At 44.7% G+C, this 21,086-nt stretch overlaps 1 protein-coding gene across 3 annotated transcripts in view; it reads left to right on the top strand.

Moving 5' to 3' along the window:
* USP54 (ubiquitin specific peptidase 54) overlaps positions 1-20,699 on the top strand; it is a 66,947-nt gene extending 46,248 nt beyond the window's left edge. The window contains exons 15-22 of one of the 3 annotated variants that reach the window (XM_036735172.1): positions 2,737-2,910; positions 6,021-6,140; positions 7,037-7,220; positions 9,582-10,990; positions 14,128-14,246; positions 14,458-14,595; positions 17,936-18,122; positions 19,228-20,699. In XM_036735172.1, the coding sequence (XP_036591067.1) occupies positions 2,737-2,910; positions 6,021-6,140; positions 7,037-7,220; positions 9,582-10,990; positions 14,128-14,246; positions 14,458-14,595; positions 17,936-18,122; positions 19,228-19,790 (2,894 nt within the window). In that variant the 3' untranslated portion in view covers positions 19,791-20,699. Of the gene's footprint in view, positions 1-2,736; positions 2,911-6,020; positions 6,141-7,036; positions 7,221-9,581; positions 10,991-14,127; positions 14,247-14,457; positions 14,596-17,935; positions 18,123-19,227 lie in introns of those variants that run through there. The other 2 variants (XM_036735173.1, XM_036735174.1) reach the window with 2 other exon arrangements.
* The last annotated feature ends 387 nt before the right edge of the window (positions 20,700-21,086 follow it).

Raw genomic sequence — 21,086 nt, 5'->3', positions numbered from 1 at the left:
ATAGTATTCCATTACATTCATGTACCACAATTTGTTTAGCCATTCTCCAGTTGATGGGCATCCCCTTGATTTCCAATTCTTTGCCACCACAAAAAGAGCTGCTATAAATATTTTTGTGCATATGGGTCCTTTTCTCATTTGTATGATCTCTTTGGGATACAGCCCTAGTAGTGATATTGCTGGGTCAAAGGCCCATAGTTTTAATTTACAGTTTGAAAAATCCGTTAAACAGGCTGAGAGAGTGTGATGGGCTGTTCCTTGGCACTCCGTGAGTGATGTGAGAAGCAGGATTCAGACCTGGGTTTTCTGACTCCAGGCTCAGGGTGATTTCTAATGCCAGGGAGATCTAAAAAACTTTAATGCATTTCAAAGTTTTGATAACTTTAGAAATATAAATGCTACTACAAACTTACAAAAAATTTGAAAGTTTTAATTATTTAAATTTCCTTTATACTTGTTTAGCTTAGTGAATTTTAAAAAATAAATTTTTGATGAGGCATCTTGTCATACTGTATTTTGTGTGCAACAATTTCTGGATGACTTTTAAGTCTAGTGGATCAGTAGAGGAGGTCCACTTACTTCTTGACCATCCCAGTCACCTTATTTATTTCAATCAGACTTTTTCTTGTAGAATCATGTCAAAATGTGTGACTGCTTTAAAACCTCATTCTTTGGAAAATCTTAAGGCTAGGATTACAAATGCAGTTCCTTCAGTCACTGATCAGCAGCTGATAAAAGTTTTCTACAAAGTTTGAAAATCAACTAGAGTGACATATAGCACAAGATGGTGGCTATGTTGATTTTTTTTTGTTTTGTTTTTTTCTATTTTTTAATTTTTTTTATTTTTAGTTTACAACACTTGGTTCTACATAATTTTGAGTTCCAGATTTTCTTCCCTCCTTCCCCCCCCCTCCCCAAGATGACATGGAATCCCATATAGCTTCCATGTATAACTTTGCATTGAATTAATTTACACACTAGTCAAGTTATGGAGAAGAACTGTGATCAATGAAATGAATCATGCAAAAGAAGAAACAGGACCAAAAAAAAAAACCAACCCAAAAACAAAAACAAAAGAGAGAAAAGGAAAAAAAGGGGGGGAAGGCTAGCATTTAGTGTGCCCCAATCTGCATTCATACTTCATAGTTCTTTCTCTGGATGTAGATAGCATTCTCCATCATGAGTCCTTTGGAGTTGTCTTTGTGCCTTGTGTTGCTGAGAAGAGCGAAGTCTGTCAGGGTTGGTCCTCACAGAATCCATATATTGGTGGTTGTGTATAAGGTTCTTCTAGTTCTGCTCTGCTCACTCAGCATTGTATCGTGTAGGTTTTTCCAGGTTGTTTTGAAGTCCATATCATCCCCATATCTTATGGCACAATAGTATTCCATCACCTTTATGTACCACAGCTTGTTCAGCCATTCCCCAATTGATGGGCATCCCTTTGATTTGCAATTCTTGGCTACCACAAAAAGAGCTGCTATAAATATTTTTGTACATATGGGTCCTTTTCCTGCTTGTGTGATTTCTTTGGGATACAACCCTAGAAGTGGTATTGCTGGGTCAAAGGGTATGAAAATTTTTAGGCTGTGTTGATTTTTAATAAGAAACATCAGTATTTTTAAAATTTAAATAACCTTTCAAGTGTTTTCTTTGTGTGTGTTGTGTGAAGCATTTAAATTTTCAAGTTATCAAAGGTTAAAACTGCACTAATGCCTTCACCTTGTATACCATGGGAAGGATAGTAAAAGTCTATTGACCTTGAGCTGTCCTTTGGAAAGGGGGTGGGTGAAGAGTGGGAAGAAAGCGTCTCCTAAGCACTGAACACTGAGAGGGAGAAGAGCCTTTGTTTTGACCATCAGCTCCTCCAGGAGAGCTACTGCAGGCAGTTACAATAGCAGTAGCTCATGAAAGTCAGTACGTAGGCCATCTTTGACATGTGCTCTAGGGGTCTGATGCCTGGCACAACTGAACAAAGCAGAGTAGGAGCAGGTGTTCCCTGCGGGCTTCCCTGGACTCTAGGGCAGGTAGTCAGTGGTAATGATTGGGGAAACCCTGGGGAAAGCATTTGTCTCAGCATTACCTTATATTTTCTGATAAATGCGTTTGTTTGGCTTCTTTCCTTCACTTTTGTTTCCTTGGCCACTGTCACTTCCAGCAACATATAAACAGTCTCATCTCCTTCTGTGTTCCAGAACAGCCGACAGCTTTCCAGCTCAGTATTCTCTAGGCCTTGTGCTTGACTGAGCGGCTCCCAAAACCTTGAGCTTATGAATAAGCCGGTGAGGTTGGGAGGGTGGTGGGCTGTAGTGCCCCAGTGCCTCCTTCGATGCACGGCATCCAGCAGAGGGTCTATTTTGGTACTATCCTTGCTCCTCCTACCGCATTCTGCTTTTATTTTTTTTCACTGACCTTTCCAACACTTCCCCTACGCATTTATGTCACTCTCTGTCTGGTCATTCATGAACTCTTATGGTTGAGTTTTCACTGTCATAATAAAGAGGAGGAAATCAAGGCAGAAGTGAAGGGACTTGCCCCAACTATCCCCTTTGATTCAGCAGTAAAGTCAGGAAAAGCACTTCTCTTAGTACTTGGGCCCACACTACCCCCCCAAAACTGTATGCTGTTACTAACCCATATTCCAGTCATTATGAGGCTTTACTACCCTCATTATGGATTGAATAGACACCAGGCTGCTGACTTAATCTGTAAAGTGGAGTTTTTTTTTTTGTCTCACAGACAGGGAGTTGTCTTCATCCTCTAAAAGTGAGCTGGATGAACTCCAGGAAGAGGTGGCTCGGAGGGCCCAGGAACAAGAACTCCGAAGGAAGCGGGAGAAGGAATTAGAGGAGGCTCGAGGGTTCAACCCACACCCCAGCCGCTTCATGGACCTGGATGAGCTTCAGCATCAGGGTAACTCTTGTGGATGAGACTGTGGACAGAGAGAGAGAAATGGTTCAAATGGCATTTTTCTTTATCTCCTAATTTCCAAGTTTGAGCAGTATCTCTGACACTGTCAAGCTAGAATATGACTAACTTGTTGATTGAGGGTCCCTGGTTTGGAGGACAAATATCTGGTTTAGAAAGGGGAAACGGTGGGGGCAGCTAGGTGGCACGGTGAGTAGAGCACCAGCACTGGAGTCAGGAGGACCTGAGTTCAAATCCAGCCTCTGACACTTGACACACTTACTATCTGTGCGACCTTGGGCAAGTCACTTAACCCCAATTGCCCTGCCTTTCCCCCTGCAAAAAAAGGGCGGGGGGAATGGGAGGAGTGCTTTTTGATGGTAGATAATTCTTCATGCCAAAAACTGCCCATCTTTAGAAGTAGAGAATGTAACTATGCATAAGTCCTAAATTGAATAACAGAAAAGGGAAAGATATTCTGTGACTGTAAACTCCATCCAGGTTCTTCCCATGTAGTCTGAAGAAGATTTTTGACGGCCACTTCTGGTGTCGTTGTTCACTTTGTCTCATTTTCTGTAGTCTTTTTGGAGAGTCACTTTGAGCAAGAGCACACAGATTTGGAAAGGCTGGAGCCTGAGCCACGTAGGTGACTCCTATCATTTTGGCTTTACTTCTTCTTTCTTTAAAATAAGTTACACATTCTTGTTAGATGTACTTCATAAGTAGTGTACAGAATTGGAATGTGTGCTATCTCCTTGGACCACCTTTTTATGGAGATTCCTCCCTTCCTGCATTACTGGAGGTCATGTCCCATGCTAGACAGTCCTAGACAATTCTACCCTTCTTTATTTCTCACCCAAACTTTAGGGCACTTTCTTTCCTCATTTCCCGAATCAAAAAGCATGTTTCTCTGCATATGGTTGTATTAATTCCATTGCCCTTGATAATCTCCATTTTTTATTTTTCTATTATTCTTCCTCTCTGATTCACAGTTGCAATCCCAGCTTCATGCTCTTTTTGAAAGAAGAACCTTTATTCTCCCCACTTAGCTATCTCAACTAGTTGGCCATCATATCAAAATGATGTTTTAGGAATCTGCTGACCATATTTCACTTTTAGTTTTCTCTCATTGACTCTGCGACTTCTGGATGAGAGAAGCCAAGGTAGCTAAGATTCTGAAGGGACTAAGGAGGGTGTGGCACAGAGTACCAGGCATGGAATCAGGAAGACTTGAGTTCAAATCCAGACTTCGACTCTTATTAGCTGTGTGACCCTAGGCAAGTCTGTAAACCTGTTTACCTCAGTTTCCCCACGTGTAAAATGAGCCAGAGAAGAAAATGGCAAACCAGTCTAGTCTCTTTGCCAAGAAAACCCCAAATGGGGTCACAGAGTTGGACATGACTGAAACAACAGAAAAACAACAACGAAAAGAAGGGGATGGTGGATGGCGACCTCCCTACTTTGTCTAGCTCTGCTTACAGGCTCTGAGAATCTTGTAGCTTTAATCATTATCTGAGTGTATAGATTAGTATTGGCTATTTCAACTGAGTCTGTGTTATGGGAACAGGAGTCTAAGTTCTAAGCTCCCTAGAGCCAAACTTGTACTTTTGCTGTTACCCTCTAATTCCTCTAGGACCCTTCAAAGTCAGGGGCAGGAGAATTTGAGGACATAATAAATATTCCTAAGGACTTTTGTCCTCTACCCTCAGTTTGAAAGGAGTGGGAAACTGTGAAAAATGATTCAGATATCTTGACCCTTCTTACTTGAGTCTAAAAACTGAAAAAAGTCATGAACTTGTTTCCCAAGTCCATATAGTGAAGAGATAGAAGGACCATAAGGCTTATAAAGAGAAGTGGGTTCCAGTTTGTCTTTGAGAAAACTCACAGTTTCAGTTCACATTAGAGTTTGCAGGTAAATCATGGTTATGAATGGGAGAGGGCCAACAACAGGTTGAGGTGAGCAGATTCCTTGCACAGGAATTGGCCTATGACCACACTTTTCCTACCTCTTTCATTTGGGCGTTATTTTCCATACATAATCATTGTTAGAGAGGAGGGCCTTGCTCCATATTCATTGATGAAAATTCTTGTGTCTGGTGGGGAAGTGGCCAGGAGAAGATGGGAAGGAGCCTCTAAAAAATATTGTTGATCCCAAAACTCAATAGGAGATAAGATGGCTGGCAGCAATGCCAGCCTAGTTACTTTTTGGGGGGACTTATATTGGGAGTTTGTCTACAAGGGCTCCAAAACTGGGCTCCAATTCAGAATGATAAAAGATCTTCAATGCTGGGGGCTTGTGGTGGAGCATAGGGCCTACACAGGCAAGTGGTTCTGGGGGCAGCCCTCAGTGCTGAAGTAGCATGCTGTCACAGGAGAGGACCAGGTGGGGTTCCAGACTGATGAGGCCCATGTTCTGCTCCACCATTTACTAGCCAGCTGACCCTGGCAACTCCCTTGTCTCCCTTATTAGCTATAAAATGCTCATTCCATCAGCGTAGAGATCTCTATTGCTGAAGCTTTTCAAAAGCTTTGCTAATCATACATCAGGGCTCTGTTTACCAGGCACTATGCTGGGCACCTAGGGACAGTGACACAGAAATGAAATGCCCCTCTCCCTCGAGGGACTTGGAAGTAGTTGTTTGATTAAATGTGGCTGAGGAGGCAGTGAGGAGCTGCCTGAGGGGTCTCATGTCTGGCCGTGGCAGTGTGAAGACACTAGTTGGTTCCATCCAACCTGTGTGACCTGTGTGACTGTTAGAAAATCAGCAAACTTGGCGGCTTCCTTCTCTAGCAGAGATGTTACTCCACCCCAGCAGATGAAGAGTTGTATTTTTCTGTACTTCTTTTTCTATTAAAAATTCTCCTTCTGTTCTTTGTGGTACTAGAAATACCGTTGTGTGCTTTCTTCAGGCAGGGACTACCAAGAACTCATAATCTAATAATAAATGGTGGTTGGTGGCTCGGCCTCCTTTGTGCACTTGGGAAGGTCTAGGGTGTTGAGGTTAACCAGCCCGACCTTGTCCCAGAGACTTCCCATGGCCCGTCTGGTTGTGGCAGGTGGCTGGATAGAGAAGCCTGCCACCAGCCCCATTCGCATCAAGTGCTGGCCCTTGCAGGGAGGCGTGACCACTCTGAGAGGTCCACCCGAGAGGCTGACTCTGTGTTGGAGGAAGTGCTGCGCCGTGAGCAGAGAGGAGACTGTGCTACAGCTTTGGCTCTCTGTAACGAAGCAATTTGTAAGTAACTAACTCCTCCAAGCTGTCTCGCTTTTAAGCTGCAGCTTCTGTCACTGCTCTTGTTGCTTGCCTGGCCCAGTGGCAGCCCTTGCTGGCCTCGGCTGCCCCTATGGTGTCTGGGCCTTCGAACTGGACACCAAAGTCTCTCTGGGGACCACCTGGAGGGAATTCAGCAAGAACCCACAGGTGATGCTGGAGCCCCCTCTGTCCCCTGGTCCAACACTGTGTCTGACTTGGGACAATCCACTCTGTCTCTTCACCAATCAAGGTGAAGGCAGCCTTCTCTCTGACCCTGGGCCTGTAACTTTCCACAGGAGTATGTGCTTTTCCCCTTCCTTCTTCTCCCTGATTCCTGGGCACTGGCAGGGGTTGAAGCATGAGCTTTGGAGACCCCCAGAGCTTATCACTGACAAGTGATTTTTAGGTATGGACGCACCCACCCCACCCCCAGCTGAGTAGGCCTGTGATGAGAGGCAGGTGTCTTTGCATGTCTCCTGGTGGTCCTGATTTTCCTGACTTTTTCCACTTAGAAGGCAGGGGTTGGGCTAGGACCTGAAGACCAAAGTTTAATCTGGCAACCATGTCAGGAAGGCCGTAGAAATCACCTGTGGGAAATAAGATGAAAACTCCAGTATTTCTTAGGAGTAGATTTCCGTTAGTTGATCTGAATTCCCTCTGTGCTCCCCTTGGCTTTGGTGCTGCAAGATGTCTCCTAGGCAGGGCCAGCCGGCACCCTCACCTCAGCAGCCTCTGCATGTTCTGTCTTGTGCTCCTGCTGCATCTTTTCAGTTACTGCACTTCATTGCTCATTTTTCGTTCAATTTTATTCTTTGTGTGTGTGTTCTGTTTCTGCTGTGTGTTTTCGTTTTTGTTTTTGTTTTTGTTTTGCATTTTAGCTAAACTAAGACTTGCCCTGCATGGTGCCAGCTCTAGCACGCTCAGCAGAACCATAGTTGATAAGAAGTTACAAATCTGTATCCGAAAAGCACGGAGCCTCCAGGATCGCATGCAGCAACAGCAACTGCCGCCGCCGCCATCACCACCACCGCCGTTGGGGGGCTCCCTCCCTCAGCCAACAAGGTAGTGCCTGGGAAGTCATGATAGCGTGTGGACATCAGGGGAGGTCACGACACTGGGGGTGCTCTGGAGAGAGAGCTCTTCCTGCATTGGTAGATTGGGAAGGAGAGAGAGGAATCCCCAGAAAAATCTTCTCTTCACCAATTAAATGTCACTTTCTCTGTCAGACATAGAGGGGGTAAAGTGAAGGGTCCTACTAAAGTTATAAACTTAAAAAGCAGAAAGAGTGGTAATCAGGAAAGAAGGTGACTTTTATCTTTCTCCCTAAGAGCAGAAGAGAAATAACAATAAAAGTAGTGAAATTGTGTCAATTAGAGGAAGTTAGGATTTGAAGACAAACTTAGTCTGGTGACAGCGATTCAGCCTCCAAGTAGATGAAGAGCTACAAGAGCACGTAGAAGACAAGCTTGTTTTAGCCTCCTTCTTTAAACAGTCAAGGCTCATGATCTCGAAGCAGGTGATAATTCTTCTTGCGAAGGATTCTGCAGCTCTCTGTCCTAGATAGGGAGGTACAGAGGACTCTGGGGACTGACGCTGAGAAAATTTCATGGGTCAGCTTTGCTGCAACATTCTACTCAGCACGCATCTAGTCCTGGGAAATTCTTCCAAGTACAGAGAATGTTAGTGGCCCAATATTTCGAGGCTAGGGAATCAGCATACTAAAGATGCCACCGCATTTATGAAAACGGAGCTATTGCCCAACTCCGTAGTCGGGGAAAGAGGATTTCTGCTTCTGGCAGAAATTGAAATCTTTTTTTGCAGAGGATCCTTCAGTACTATATACATGCAAGTAGGATGGTCTCACCATGGATGAGCAAATTTTGTGACTGCAGGTCACTTACTCAAAACTTCTAGCAGTTTAGACCACTGTTACTGTCTTCTCCAAAGACTGTGGTAGAAACCTAGAAAAGTACAGGTTAGTTCACAGACCACCTACCCCAACATCCTGAGAAAATCCAGCCCTGGACCCATGCATTCACATGATACGTGTAGTGCATGTGCCTCTATTCTTGGGCACTGCTTTCTAAGGAATTTATTCTTGAATGTATACCTTCAAAGCAGCATCTATTATTGTGTGTTCAATCATTTCAGTGCCACCCATCCCCCTGTGAAAACAGAGAGAGCAGAAGGTATTTTGTTAAGCTCTTCATTCGGATTCTCCTCTAAGAAAAGAGAATCATAATTCCTTTTGAGGGCTTCTTTAGGGTTGAAGTTCTTAGCACTTCCAGATATCAAAGCTATAGTTCTGAAAGTGGATCTCTTTGGAAAAGATAGGATTGATGGAAATGGGACATAATTTTCAAGAAATAAATTCAGTGGTTTTGTATGTAAGTATAATACTATTTTTAAAGCTTAAAGGGGCAGTTCTGAAGAGGATCGTTTATTCTGCTTATACCAAAGAACTTCTGTTTTGTTTTTTAACTTTCTTATTTAGGTCATTGATTAGAATTCATAGGGACTTGGTGCATATGTAAGCAAAAATCTGAAAAATCTATTGCCTCAGAGAAAGATTTCAGTGAGTAATACCATCTAGTTTGGATTTGATTAGGAAAAATGAAATAAAGTAGTTGATTTCCACCAAATCTCCTTACCCAAGACCCACCTCTCGTTGACGTAGCAATAGAACCCATGTGGTCTTTTTGGATAGGATGCTTTTCTATTGCGGACAGAGTGCTGGACTTGGAATCAGAAAGACAAGGGTTCAGTTCCTGCCCCAAATAATCAGTAGTTGTGTGATTCTGGGCAAGTCACTTAACCGTTCTTAGCCTCACTTTCCTCATTTGTAGAATGAGGAGAATAATAGCACATACTTCACAGAGTTGTTATGAGAATCAAACGAAGTATGTGGAAAGTGCTTTGCAAACCTTAAGCCACCTTTGCCACCTCCTCGTTTCTTTCCTTACTGCTGACCCCTCCCTTCTGGGTTCTTGCTGTTGGATGTGAGCCACTTCCAGGCCTCGCTTTCTTTTTGTCATTGCAAGTTTATAATGGAGTATGAATGGATTGGAGTGCAGGAGGCAGTGGGAGCTCTAGGCCGAGGCTCTTTTTTAATGGGATTGTGTCACTTTGATGAGGGCCATTTGGGGGAATGCATCAGTTCAGGAAAAAGAGGTGAATATTGACTGAGCTCTATGTGTGTTTGTGTGAGAGAGTGTTGACCATTTGCTTTCTTGTTTGTGAACCCCTTAAACAATTTCTGTTTTTCTGCTTGCCTCTTCGTTTATTTTTATCATCCAGAAGATGGAAGAATCTGTGGAGAATCATGTTGACTCTATGAACAGAGCAAATAGAATTAGCAATTCTTTGTGTGACTTTTTTTGCCATTAGAAACAGTTAATAATTGATTCTTCCCATTTATTTCAGTGAACAGTCTGTCCCGCTCCAAGTACTGTTAAGTCAGGAGGCACAGCTGGAGCCCAGCAAGGACATCGAGTTTGGAACCAGCTCTTTCTTCCCCTCATCTACTTCCTGCCATGAATCTCACTCATTACTGTCTTCAGAGTCACCCCCCTCACCCACCCCCAGAAGGTCCTTCCCCGACCTCTTGACTTCCTCTGCTAATGGGGATGGCCATGCTTTTTCTGCTTTCTGCAGGCAAGGCTTATCCCCCAAGCTGAGGAGACCTGAGAAGGGGTCTCCCCAAGGTAGGGAACCTGCAGGAGCCCCAACAGAGGGGCTGCCGGGCTGTTGGGGCAGCAGGACTCCCACTCAGGAAGGGAGAGGTGCTGGCCAGCAGCAGTGCCGAGAGAAAAGTGGTCCTGCAGTTTTGCCTGCCCTGGTGCCTCCCTGCTCAGATTTGGCCCCCGTGGTCCCCCCTGACAGGAGGGATTCCCACAGCCCTGGCTGTGATCCTTCAAGTTGTTCAGTTTGGTCTAGCCTCACCATGCATGGGGCCTGTCACCCCAAAGTACCTACAGCTTCCTCACATTTGCTTCATTTTCCTCCAGATTCTACACAGAAAACTAACAGGTGCCCCCAAACTAATAGTCATGAAACTTTATTTGTTTCACAAAGGGAGCAGGGCACCGAAGAGGTCTTGAAGCCAGAAGTCCCGGGCACAAAGGGGCTTGTTCGTTCCCTGGCAGAGCAGTTCCAGAGAATGCATGGGGTTTCCCCAAAGGAGCATACTTATGAAAGAAACTGGGTGGCTACAGGTCCCCAAGATAGGAAACTGATAACTAGGTTGAAAAAAGAGTCACTCCCTTCAGACTCCAGGATATCTATCCCACAGGGACAAGGGAATGGTCACTCTTCTTGGGAAAAACAACATCATTCCTTGGATGGAAGGGATAGGCAGACTTCCTGGGAAGGGCCCTCTGGTCACCATGCTCTTTCCATAAGCCCTTCCCCACACAGCAGTGACGTTCCCTGGGGAGCAGGATTAAATGTGGCAGAATCAGCCATGCTCCCAGGGAAGCTGTCACAGGTGGAAGATGTTAGGCCAAAGGAGGTAGGCAGTGGCGATGACTTAGTGACTTCTCTTTCCCTGGACCATTGGGTGGGCAATATTAGGCTCTCTGGTTCTTACCCTGATCATGAAAAGGGCACATGGATTCATGGGCCTGGGAGGAACCCTTCCCCTCAAGATCCCTGCATTGGTCTCATCCATCCTGAGAGAAACCATATGCATCTACACCCACACTGGAATGAGGACACAGAGCAGGAGGTCTCCGAGTTGGAGTCTCTTTATCAGGCCAGTCTGTGGACATCTCAGGCCAGCCAGCCTGGGCCAGAGAGGCAGGATATATCACAGCAACCCCTTGGGCATCCAGGTAAGCATGGGACTGGGCAGGAGGATTTTAAATTGGGAACTGGGGAAATGTAAAGAGGTAAGAGTGAGTTTTGACCAATTAGTCATGTACATGGCATTAGCTTGTGGTTACATTTCTAATAACTAGTGAAACCATCAGGACAACTACCAACTCTTTTTCTCTGTCTGGAATGGGGAATAGGGATTAGGATTGTTAAAAAGAATCCCTGACCTTCTAGCCAGTGACTTCTGCCCCCTAAAAATTAGAGGCCATTCAAGTTTACACCCTGCATTATCCTGCACTTAGGAACTAGGGAACATACTGAAGAATGATGTGACCTACAGAGGATTGACTGATGCAGTGAGAATAGGCATGCCAGCAGGCCCTGGGACCACAAGTATTCCATAGTCAGATTTACCCATGGCTCTATCCTTTACTACTGTTTCTCTAATAAGCCAAGTCTCCAGCCTGACATTTCCAGACCCTTACTAAGAGCCATTAAATTTTCAACTTGCCTTTCTCCCTTCATACATGATTAGGTTTAAAGTTAATATGAGCCTCTGTAAAGGAAATCTCTAGTTGATTCCTAAAATTCAAAGCTTGTGGAGCTATGATTTGTGTCCAATCAATTTGTGCCTTTGGGGTGACTCTCTCTCTGATGCACATTGCATACACACACACACACACACACACACACACGTATATGTGTATGTATATATAATATAGATCATATACTATATATCATATAATAATGATGTCCGTGGCTTGGGGTCACATCACAGGTGTTTGACTTGTTCATGCAGGTAGAAGGTGTAAAATAGACCTTTTTAGTACAAAGCCTGACCCATTTAAAATTGTAGAACATGAAATTGATGTTCAATTTAAAATGAATTTTGTTTCCAGAATTGCTGAAATTGTAGTTGACTGGGAATCAAGACACCTGGGTTCTAGTCTTTCCTTTGCTGTAAATTAGTATGACCTTGAATGTCACATAAAAGACAATTAAGGACTAGAGAGGACATCTGTAAAGTAAAAGATCTCCAAGGTCCCTTTCCTCTCTTAAGAGTCTATTTTTATTAATTTCTCTCTCTTGAGCATGAAATTCCCACAGTGGTGTAGGCTCATCTGCTGCAATTACCCAGCATACAATTTTTTTATTACATTTTAATTTTTTTCAATGAACAAAAATAATTTTTTTCCATTCCCCACCATTGAAAAAGAAAAGAAAAACAAAATCCTTATAACAGATATGCATAGGTCAAGCAAAACAATACATTGGCCATGCCCAAAAATATGCCTCATTCTGCACCCCACATCAATCACCTGTCTAGCAGGAGGTGAGTAGCATACAAGTGTTCCCAAGTTTCACTGAAACTACTCCTATGGCACAATAGTATCCCATTACATAGTTTGTTCATCCATTCCTCAACTGGGGATACTTCCTTAGTTTCCAATTTGGGGGTTTTGCCTAAACAGTTGCTATAAACATTTTTGTATGGATGGATCCTTCTTTCTTTGGTCTCTTTGGGGTATAGATCTAGTAATGATATCACTAGATTGAATTGATTGGCTTTTTGGACATAGTTCCAAATGCCAGCATGCCATTTCAGCCAGTGAAGTATTAAGTACCTACTCTGTTAAGGCCTGCTTCTGACACGTTGGCTGTGTGACCATGGCACATCATTTAACTTCTAGTCATCCCCCTGTAACTCTCTCTTATTGTAAGTCATGGCAAGTTGCTGATCTGCCTCCTTGGAAGGAGCTTCCTTAAAACAGTTTTGAACTAAAAAGAAAGAAAAAATTCTTTGTCTTGTACTAATAAAATACAAGTCAAGAATGTAAATCAAAACCTGAAATTAGCTGTACCAAGTCCCAAACTGAGCTTAATTTCTCTATTCAATGGCAAATTGAACTGAAATTTGTATGGTTATGTGGGTTTTTAGAAACCATACTGAAACATAACTGAACCTATTTATTTTCTAAAATTATTGAATCAGACCACCACTAGATACTTTTCTAATCCCTCACCATGGTATGCAGGCAACCCTGGGTTCTTGAAGGTTGTATACTAACAAAACATAAGCCCTGGCTAGTTTAGGAATCTGGAAAGGCTTTTCCTGTGGTCTTGGTAACACACGTACTCGTCTGTGACCTAAGGACTACTTGAACTGAATTTGATCATTTGGATCACCAGGAAGATGAAGCACCAAAAGAACCTCTGCTAAGTTTTCCTTTGGCAGGCAGGTGGGCAGTCTGTTAGTGGAAGGAGTTCCAACTCTGGCTAACTCACCAATCCTTGAAACATTAATATATCAAAATCTCCTCTGAACCAAATCAATTTTTCCTTTGAATAGTACTTGGTAGGATTTGAATGCACAAGTGCTGAAAGGACAAAGAATATAGTAAGCAGGTGGTATTGATTAATCAGGGAAATGATCTCTGTAGGAAGGGCCAACACATGTCAATCAATAAATGGGTGAGCATAATCCCCAGGCAGTTCCTGGTTCTCTTGTCTGGTTTGTCTTATCACAAAATGTTTACTAAGTGCTCAATTACATACGGACACTTAATGCTTCAAGAACTATTCAGTAAGCATTAAAATTGACTTCATCAAGTATTTATTAAGCACTCACTGGTAGTGTGCTTGATGCTGGGAGACATTGAGGAGGATAGTCTAGGCACAAGGTCCTGATTAAGAGCAAGCTTGATGACTTGGCCCCACTGCTTAGCAGCAAAGATAATGTAACCCACCACAGTGCTAGGCAGATCAAGGGTCCCCAGGGAAGAGGCCAGGTTTCTTTTGCCACCATAGATTCTCCACAGAGCCACCATGTCAGATAAATTTCACAAGTGAATGTTACAAACATACACTTGTGCCTAAAGGCTCTGACAGAAGCTGGGCATGCTTCCAAAAATCAGATGAGATGATGAGGCTGTTGGTAAAAGATCTATGTGGGAGAATGTGCAGCTGTCCAGAGATTGTTACACAAGGCCCTTTGGCTTAGGGTGGGGACCCTTGCTACTTACAGAAAGGTATCCATATTCTTAGCCCTCTTCCTGCCTCCACTTCCCAGTGTTATTGGTCAGGATTGCCAGGCTCAAAGTTCAGGCCCTCCAGGAAGGGAGTATTCCATTTATGTCTATATTTTCTTTTCCAGGCTCCACAAACATTATAGGGAGGAGACTTCACTCGGCCCCTGGCTTTGATCTCTCGCAGATGCCAGCAATAGAAATGGAACACAGTCTCCATGGGGCAAGCATGGTACCTGCCTCTCAGGTAGTAATCTTGGTGGCAAGGACACTGAGCATAGGTTGATAGATCGGGAAGAAGTTGGCTGAGGTTTTCAGGATGTCAGGGGTAGCGGAGTTCATGGAGGTAACAGATGAGGAGAGATTAACAGAAAAAGACTGAATGCTTGAATGAGTTTCTTGGGGTCCTTGTAAGATTGGAGTGTGTCAGATATATCTTTCCATGACTTTTTCTGAAGGCCACATCTTGCCGAGGCTCGCTGAAGGAGGATGAAGGAGAGCTGTACACTGCAGAGAATTTCCGACGAATTTCACGCAGTCTCAGTGGCACAGTTGTCTCGGGCAAGGAGGAACCCCGCGTGTCTTCTCACAGTTTTGTAAGTCAAATGAAGGAGGAGCTTCCCCAGAATACAACCACTAAGCGCTCAAGAGGAAGTTCAGGGAGTAGGGTAAACAAAACTGAGCCTTGTATTCTGTGGGAAGTGTCCATTGGACCTCTGATCTGTATTAAGGTGAGTAGGCAGTGCCCGCTACCCGCGTTTGACTTCTGTCGATTATCAGTCTTGCCAGCTGTGCCTTCAGGAAGAACCCGGTGAGGAGAGGCGCACCTTGCCTAGAGTAGTTTGATCGTTTTCTTCCGGAGGAATTTGATTTAGAACCTTTAGGAAGAAGCACATAGGAATGGCCCAGATTTGAGGGAGGCAGGGAATGGCAAACCACTCCAATGTCTTTGCCGAGAAAACCCCATGGACAAGTCTCAACCACAAAGGAGCGATTGGGTTCCCTTCCACAGAACCTCACCTTTTGGCCAAAGGAAGGAGAGGAGATGAAATCAGGGTAACTGTCACTTATTCAAGTTGCGTTTGATTTCCAGCTGAAAAGAATCACCTTTATGAGGAGAAATTTCATTCACTACCTCAAATTTACTATATGCCTACTATGTACATGGCACAAGTCTTAAGGATACAGTGAGAAAACAATATTCCTTACCCTCTAGGAGCTCACATTCTTTCTATTGGAATACAACATTTAAACATTAAATAATTAAAATACAATTTGAGAAAAGAGAGAACACTCACAACATTTAATGGGAAAAGCTTTGTGTAGGAGATGATGCCTGAGCTAAGCCTCAAAAGAAGCCAAGGCTCTGTGGAGGTGGAGGTGGAAGTAGAAGCGGTCCCAGGCTTGGAGACAGCCAGTGCCACAGCACTGAATCAGAGGTGACAGGGCCAAGCTCAGTGAGCAATAAGTGGCCAGTTTCCCTGCAGCAAAAAACCCATCAAGAGGAGTAATGTGAAATTGAGGAGGCCCTCTGGAGCCACACTGGGGAGGGCTTAATGCTACTGGAGGAGGATTTAAAAGCTTCCCTGAGGCTTCCATAGACTATTTACAGCCTGAGCTCTGGTGGGCCAGGAGTGGGCGAACCCCAGCTGGCTGTGATCCCCAGGCTTCTCTGCGAGTATCTGAAGGCAGTTTGAGGACACCCACATGCCGAGCCAGAGCAGTAGACACTTGACCACAACTACATTCAGTATCCATGCCATCCAACATTAGTCTACTCAGAAGCTCCATGGGGGTTCTGCTTCATTGGTTTGTGGTGGCAAGAAACCTTATTCACCAGTTCCTAAGCCTCTCTGAGGACCTTCCCATTTTCATCAGAAGGGGGTTAGCAACTATTTTTTACTAACATTCATTCAAATATACTGTAAGCTCAAGTTAAATGTGGAGACTGGAGTTGTCCTAGTAGCATTAGCTTCCCAGAATCCCTCTGGACTCCATAGTCTTGTTGGACCTTGCTTGTGTTTGGTACAGAAATTTGCTTCCTCTATCTTTAGGGGATAATTGCTCATGTGGGGGAAAGTCACGGTTTCTCCACTTCCCCCAGCCCTTCCTAACCTTGTCATCAGGTCTCAAACTCTCCATGACCATACCCTTGAGAGGGGTTAGGCCTGGGAAATCGGTAAAAAATATTTTTGGGTAGGAGAGGAGGCTTATTTGAGGACTTCGGCCAGAAAATGGATAAAGCAGGTCATTTGAATTGCTAAATACCAAGTGGACTGATTGGGGGGGGGGGCGTGCACCCTGTGGAAGGTCTCTTTAAAAGAAGAAGGGGCAAGTCCTTGGTCCATAGAACTACTTTTTTTCTCTCATTCAGGTGTAGTCACTAAAGGGGACTTGACTCTCTGCCTCAGGCTCTTTACCTTTTTGAGTGGAGTTTTGAAGGCCTGCTAAGAAGCTAGACTTGTTGAGATAAGGGTGAAGTGTACCCTGAAGGCCCTGGAGCCTTCTCTGTTTCTGTCAGGGGCATTATCATCCCCCCATCCTCCTGGATGTGTAACCTTAGAGTCTTTCATCTCTCTTCACCAGACAAAACCAATCAGTTGCTAATTCCTTTCATCTGTAGTAGCTTTCAACTAGTCTTCCTGCTTCTCTTCCCTTTCCAATCTATCCATCACGTAGCTACCTGACAGGATCAGATCACTCACTGTGCACAAAAGCCTTCTGTGGCTGCCCATTGTTTATGAAATAATTCAGAATTAACTACTCTGGAATTCAGTGTTCTCCCAAATCAGGTTCAAGTCCACCCACTCAGGTTTATCTCATGCAGTTTTCCTTCATCCAACAATTAAAACGTTTAAGCACCTGCCTAGGCACTGTGTTAGGCGATAAGGGATACAGATACAAAAAATAGAACAAACTCCACTCTCATAGAACTTATATTCTAACATCATCATTACCATAAATTCTCCTCTGCACCTGGCACTCTTCTGGACACCATACAAACTGAAAAAAGGCCCTTCCCTCCAGGAATGTTCAGTCAATCCAGAGAGAACAAAGATGGGAAAAAATTGAGTGAATGTCCACCTCACTGGCTAAGATGTTGAACAGCTGCACAAATAGAGATTTGGAGCGTTGACATTTATAAACACGTCCATGTGAGTACCTTGTTTGAGAAGCAAGCAGCAGGGCAGGTCTGTGCTACATGTCTAGGATACAAATACACGTATTTTTACATCTGGCTAAACTGGGTTCCTTTCCATAACTCATACTCATCCTTTCCACTCCTACCTCTGTGATGTCTGGAAGGGAGTGGGCTCCCTCCCCCTCCTTCCCAGACAGATGCAGCTGCTTTCATGACACCATCACTGAGCCACCCTTTTGCCACATCTCCCTTCACACTTTGTTAGATGTCTCCTTTGTGGGTGTCTCCCTCTGATGGGATTGTAGAATTTACACCTGAGACAGTTGCTGCAGGTAGCCTCTGCAGGGACATGGGGCTTCTGAGATCCCTTCCAACTGGGAGATGCAGACTTATCCTGGACATCCCCTGGTCTCTCCCCCTCACTACAGATGGGAGCTGTTAACTGTCTAGTGTGCTGGGCCACGGTCACAAGGAGAATTCTTGGATCTAGCTCTTTGTGAGTTTGTCCCTGCCCTCTTGCCTATTTGGTTGTCAGCTCCAGAAGAGGAACACATGTCAACTACTGAATTGAATTAAAGAGCAGATCTGAAACTTGGTGTCTTTAGGGTATAGTGATCAGGCCCACAGGAGTGACTAGCTAAGCTACAGACCTTTCAGGAATTCTTCCTGCTTCAGTTTCCTCTCTTTGTTCGTAGTCCCTTACTTGCCCTTACTGTGTTTTCCCAATCACACCCTGCTGTGTTAATCCTTATTTCTATGTTTTTTTTTTCTTTTTTGTCTCATTTCATTATAAGGAAACTTCAAACGTGAGGAAAAAGCCTTTGGAAACCAGGCACCGTTGTTCCAGCTCCTCTTCCCTCTCTGTCATCCATGACCCTCCTGTATTCCTCCCCAATCCCCAAATCCTCCCTCCCCAGCCACAGCTCCTGTCCCCTGATGTCCTGATGCCCACCATGGCAGGGGAGCCCCATAGATCCCCAGGTAACTCTTGGGTCCCAGTTCCTGTGCAAGGAATAACTATTCTGCTGGGGGCCTTTCTGAGCTGGCTAGGTGGGAATGGAATTTGGGGCGTGGGCTTCTTTTTTGAGATTAAGTATCAGAGTCAGAATTGTGATTAGATCATTTCTGGGGTAGAGGAAAGGACAGGGGATAGAATTGTATGAAGGGCAGGAAGCACAGAGGAAATTTTAAGTTTCTCGGAGCTTCTTTCTACCCTGGTCCAAATTGGACTAACGTGAAAGATTAGATGACACCAGTATTGGAGTTGAAGATACTAAATTTGCCATCAGCTTTGCCTACAAGGATTATGACTACTTTAAATTATGCTTCATCTATGTGGGCAAGTGGCCCCACTGGGGTCCCTGACCTAGCCTCTGGGATAGGGGTCTGAACCCCTCCCTTAGGTCCCCCATTGGCCTAGATGAGCTCCTTTAATTATGGCGGTCAAACTTTTGGATGACCAAAAAGGATTCACTAGTAGTCTGCAGGGGTCAGACCTCCAGTTTAAACTGTCTAAGCTTAGCTGATCAATAATAAACCAAGGGATTCTGAAGACACTTGTACCATTAAAATGGTATGAACCTTTTGTGGGCAACCTTAGCCTTTAATCCCTAGAATCACTCCCTGTTGTTTTCTCTGCAAGATCCCCTCATTACTCTACTTCCCTGGGCTCTTTCTCCAGCTTCAGGGCCTCTCCATGCCCTGAGGCCATGTGCTATAGATTGAGGAGATAGATGGAGAAAGGGTGTCATTGGTATTTAACCAGTGGCTCTGTGAATGCACATTAACTCAAGTGCTCAGCTGCTTCCACCTGCATGGAGGAATCAGCGTGTACTAAGTACTTCCTGAATACAGAGCCCGTGCCATTAGATAAACTGGAGGAAGGAAAAGGCACTCTTACTATCTTCAAGGTGTCTAGAGTCTAGGTGGCTGACAAAATAGATATAACATATGGGATAAAGACACACAAACTGTCATGGGAAACAGTGAGGATGAGGGTTAGGGATGATCATGTGTGAAGGAAGAAATAGATTGGGCCTATTTGGGAGGTCCTCAGTCATTGTGATTTTTTTTAAAATTTCTTTAGGAACTTCACGGAGTATCCAACAGCTTCTGGTTATGTGTGACAGGGGTGAAGCTTCCCAAGGGGCCAAATACACAGGGGGGACCCTGACCTACAAGAGCCTCCCACGCCCTTCAAGAGCTGATTTCTCCTGGAGCCCACTGCCAGAGGCCAACCAGCATTCTGAGACCAGAGCCTCAGCTACTTCAGGGCTCTGGCCACAGCTGACCAACACTGCCACACTGCCAGACAGAAGCCAGGGACTCCAGGATCCACATGCCCAGTCGTGGGGGAGACTCTTTCATCCACACTCACACTCTCCCATTGCCTGCAATCCATCATCATTGCCCAGCACTCTTTCTATGCCCGTGGAGATAGCGCAGAATTCCAGCCTTATACCTAGTTCCTCCCGGGGCCCTGGACCCAGAAGAGTGGACATACCCCCTGATGATGACTGGAGGAAGAACACTTATACCCCTCAACCTGGACATAGGAGAACAGGAGGAAATGGGCCTCTTTTTGCCACCTCAGATGTCCATCGAAGGGGGCTGACATGGGCTGCAGCCCCACAGCCCAGTGGGTGGTGAAGGGCTCTTCTTTACTCTTCTTGGCTTGTTCTTTTCTTTCACATTAATGTGCCATGTCAGAGCTGGTGCCCGATATTGCTGTCATTGCTGTTCCAGGATCATTTAAGTATAGGTCTCTGTGTCCTCAGTGGTTCTGGAATCTCAAGAGACACTTGGCTGATAGGAATCCCAGTTTAAATTCTCCTTGAAAAAATGGGTAGCTGCTTTAGGGTGGGGTGCTGCCAAAGGGTAATTTTGACTTAATTGTAGCCTTAGAACCACTCAGAATTTTAAAGGTCAGCCCATAAAATGTCACTGATCAACATCTCAAGGTCATCTACCTGATTTTTGTCCCCAAATCTCTTTGTCCCTATCCCTTGCTGCGGTCCCATTATCTGGCGCCTTCCTCCCCACCCCCCATGTTCATGTTCTCTTTGGTTCTGTAGGCCTCTTCTCTTCCCTTGTAGACCTCCCTTCCCTCTGTGTTCTCTTCCTTCCCTACAACCCTGTCACCCCACCCTCACTACTTCCTTTCCCCCCTCCGCCCTCCTTCCCCCCCAATTCTAGACACATATGGTTGTATAGTTTCTATCCTTGTCTTGTGTCTGGCCAAGGAAGGGAGCCTAGCTGGTCAAGGAGCCTAGCCTGAGACTCCCCTCCCACCCATACATGTACATACCCACTCACACACACTTCTCACAGTAGAGAATATGGGTGGAGTTGCCAGCACATACACTTATACCCTTGCCTTCCTACAGACACACTAACCAAGTCAAGCACACTAACCCCTCTTCCAAGCAGCAGATCCATTACTGCCACTCACTCACTTGCCATTGTAAACACTCAGAATAAGTTGAAGTATTTTAGGGACAAACATAACTGTTTTTGTAAAATATTTTTGAATAAATCTGAGAGTTCTATTTAACACTTCGGCTGCCTATCCTTTTCACTACCAAATTTTCATTTTTTTTTCCAGGGGATCCTGGGCAATCAAGAGCTCCCACTTACCACGAGGCTGGTTCTACCAATGGGAAACAGCCTATCTGATGGGGAGGGGGTGAAAAGAATCCACATGTGAAGGGAGGTTGGGAATAAGAGTGTGGGGGCATGGGAAAGTCCACGGTGGTCATCTAGTCCAATTCACAACAAAGAATCCCCTCTCCAACAGAGTCTATAAGGTTGTCCACTTGCAGGAGGGAAGAAAGGAGAGGAAAGGACACTCCCTACAGGGACACACATCTCCTGAGGCAGTTCATTCCACTTCTGAAGAGCTCCAACTGGTAGGAAACTTTTCCTTGTCTCAATCCTCAGTTGGCT

This window comes from Trichosurus vulpecula, chromosome 8 (assembly GCF_011100635.1).
Source record: "Trichosurus vulpecula isolate mTriVul1 chromosome 8, mTriVul1.pri, whole genome shotgun sequence".
In the NCBI taxonomy this organism is placed as follows: Eukaryota; Metazoa; Chordata; class Mammalia; order Diprotodontia; family Phalangeridae; genus Trichosurus; species Trichosurus vulpecula.
This window is presented reverse-complemented; position numbering and strand designations above follow the sequence as displayed.